The following is a 2,370-nucleotide window of genomic DNA, read 5'->3' as shown; positions in this document are numbered from 1 at the left end:
CTTTCACATAGTTTACATCATTTGCACATTCGAAATATATTTCAAAGTAGGAATTTTCCATTTTGATAATGCAGATGAAATGTCAGCAAGATGTAGGAGTGACCAAAAGCTGTCCGGTTTATCATTAAATTAGAAATTAACAAAATATAGGTCAATATTCAAGTGAAATAATAATTTTGTGAAGATAATATGTTTACAGGCTTTTCCTAGCAGTTAATTACATTTCTCATCTATCTGCAATTAATTGCAAATTCTTCTTTGCAATTTTCAGAATGAAGTGCATTTTATATGCATCGAGAGAACATTTTCAAAATAGAAATAAATTTTATAATTTTCAGAAATTGCATTTTTTTTTAAATAATTTATAGCGATGATTGCACATACTTGTTTATTGTATGAAGAACAGGATAGCCTTGAGAAATTGACATTATGCAGGGAAAAAATAAATTTCTTTTTATACTAAATTTGCACTTTATTTTTCGTCTTTTGTCAGTGTAGAATTTTACAAGGCCACGCCCGAAATCAAAATACTAGATTTTAAAATTTTTTTACCATTTTTGTTTGTTTTTGATTTGAGCAAGTGCAACATGATCGTTGAATTTCAAAGCAAAAGTGAATTTTCATCATCATTCATCCAGTTTGAAAGAGTCGCATGGAAATTTGGCACCGCTGCTTCGCTGAAGCAGAAATTATTTTTGCCCTACGGCAACATGTGAACAGTGGGAGTTGCCGTTTTTGCAAAAACAAAATTATGAGATGATCCTTATAATAAATATCAATGATCGAGAATTATCAAAATTACAAGATGTATGATATATTTATAATAAATATATATATTTTTTTACTTATATTCACAGATTGTAAAAAAATATCCTTCGTGAAATTAACGATACGTTGCTAATTTTTAAATAATACTGCATCATTTTAAAAATTTCATGTAAAATAAAAAGTATAACAAAAATATATATATGTATGAATCTTTTTTTTAAAATTAAATTATGAAATTCATAAAATTGTAAGTTTTTACAACACCATGCATGACATTATTTCCATTTTCATTGATTTTGATTATCATTCATTCGATCAAGTGCAATCATTTTGCCAAGTGACATGTGCAAGTGCAAGTAACAAGAAAAACCAATTTTAAAGATTGAAAGGTCAGTCCTGTTTTTCACGGTTTAAAAGATCCAGCAAAATAGCAGTTTAAGCAGTTCAACTTTGCTCCTGTTCGTCGATTGCAAATGGCTCTAAAATTTTACAATGCTATCACTGTTGGCTTGATCACTTTTTGCTGCCTATTTTTTGCAGCATCTGCTGATGCAACGTCCAATTGTGCAGAAGATGTGGCAAATTTTTACAAATGTATCGATCGCCATTATGATCAAGAACTTGGAAAAATATTCACCTATCATACAGCCGAAGCATTTTCCGAAAAAGCAATAGAATGTCTTACCAAGTGAGCTTGTGGAACTATTTTTTTTTTGAAAGCCAAAAAAAAACAAATAGTTCATTTTTTTTCTTTGGAATAAAATTTAAATATCCATTTCAGAAATGGATGTGAAAAGCCGGCTTTTCACAAATTCAAACCTACAGAAGAAAGTGATGAAGATGATGACGAAGAAGGATTCATTGGCAAACAGTTGGACGCTTTTGTGTTTAGAAAAATTTTAAATCCCGAATGGTTTCCCAATGCGAGAAATTTATCAGTACCAGAAAACAACTGCATGGACAGTCATTTTGAAAAGGCAAATTCTATTGTGGAACAGTGCATTCAGAAAACGTTGCCAAATTTCAAATTTCCCATAGAAAATGGACTTCCTTCAAAAATGGACTACATGGCTAAAGCTGAAAAAGATTTTGACGAGTAAGTTTTTTTTTAAAAAAAAAACTTTTTTTAATAATTTTGCATACACTCTTATATTGCATGTGCTATATCTTGTGAGCATTAAATTGAAAATTAATTTTCTTTTCATTTCAAGTTGATCATTCAATTTATGTGACTTCTTTGTGTTTCAAGTTTTGATTATTAGTATAAAAAATAAATAAAAATAATTTTATTAATTTAACTTAAAAAAGTATTATTTAGAAATGAATATATTCTGAATGATGTAGCAAAGTACGTTTTAAAATTGCTAAGAAATCCTCAAGTTTGTCCCGCTGATAAGCATGATGTCGTTGAAAAATGCTTGACAAACCTTTTTCATGAAAATCACAAATCCCCTTTCGACAAAATACTCAGTGGAGAGAATCTTTTCAAAGAATTGTGCGGCGTCGGCCTGACTTGCTTCAAAGAGTAATTAATATTTTTTTTAAAAAAAAATAATACTACCTTTTCGTCCAATTAATTTGTAATTGATTTTAGTACTCGTG

General features: G+C 29.2%; 1 protein-coding gene across 1 annotated transcript; it reads left to right on the top strand.

Annotated features, from left to right (window-relative positions):
* The first annotated feature begins 1,241 nt into the window (after window positions 1-1,241).
* Window positions 1,242-2,297, top strand: Tsp_13510 (hypothetical protein). The gene is made up of 3 exons (XM_003367874.1): window positions 1,242-1,456; window positions 1,550-1,864; window positions 2,087-2,297. Exons 1-3 carry the CDS (start codon window positions 1,242-1,244, stop codon window positions 2,295-2,297), a joined length of 741 nt encoding a protein of 246 aa, XP_003367922.1.
* Window positions 2,298-2,370: the final 73 nt, after the last annotated feature.

This window comes from Trichinella spiralis (genome assembly GCF_000181795.1).
Source record: "Trichinella spiralis strain ISS 195 chromosome Unknown Scfld3524, whole genome shotgun sequence".
NCBI classification, from domain to species: Eukaryota; Metazoa; Nematoda; class Enoplea; order Trichinellida; family Trichinellidae; genus Trichinella; species Trichinella spiralis.
The sequence above is the reverse complement of the archived record's forward strand: the minus strand, read 5'-3'. Positions and strand labels throughout refer to the sequence as shown.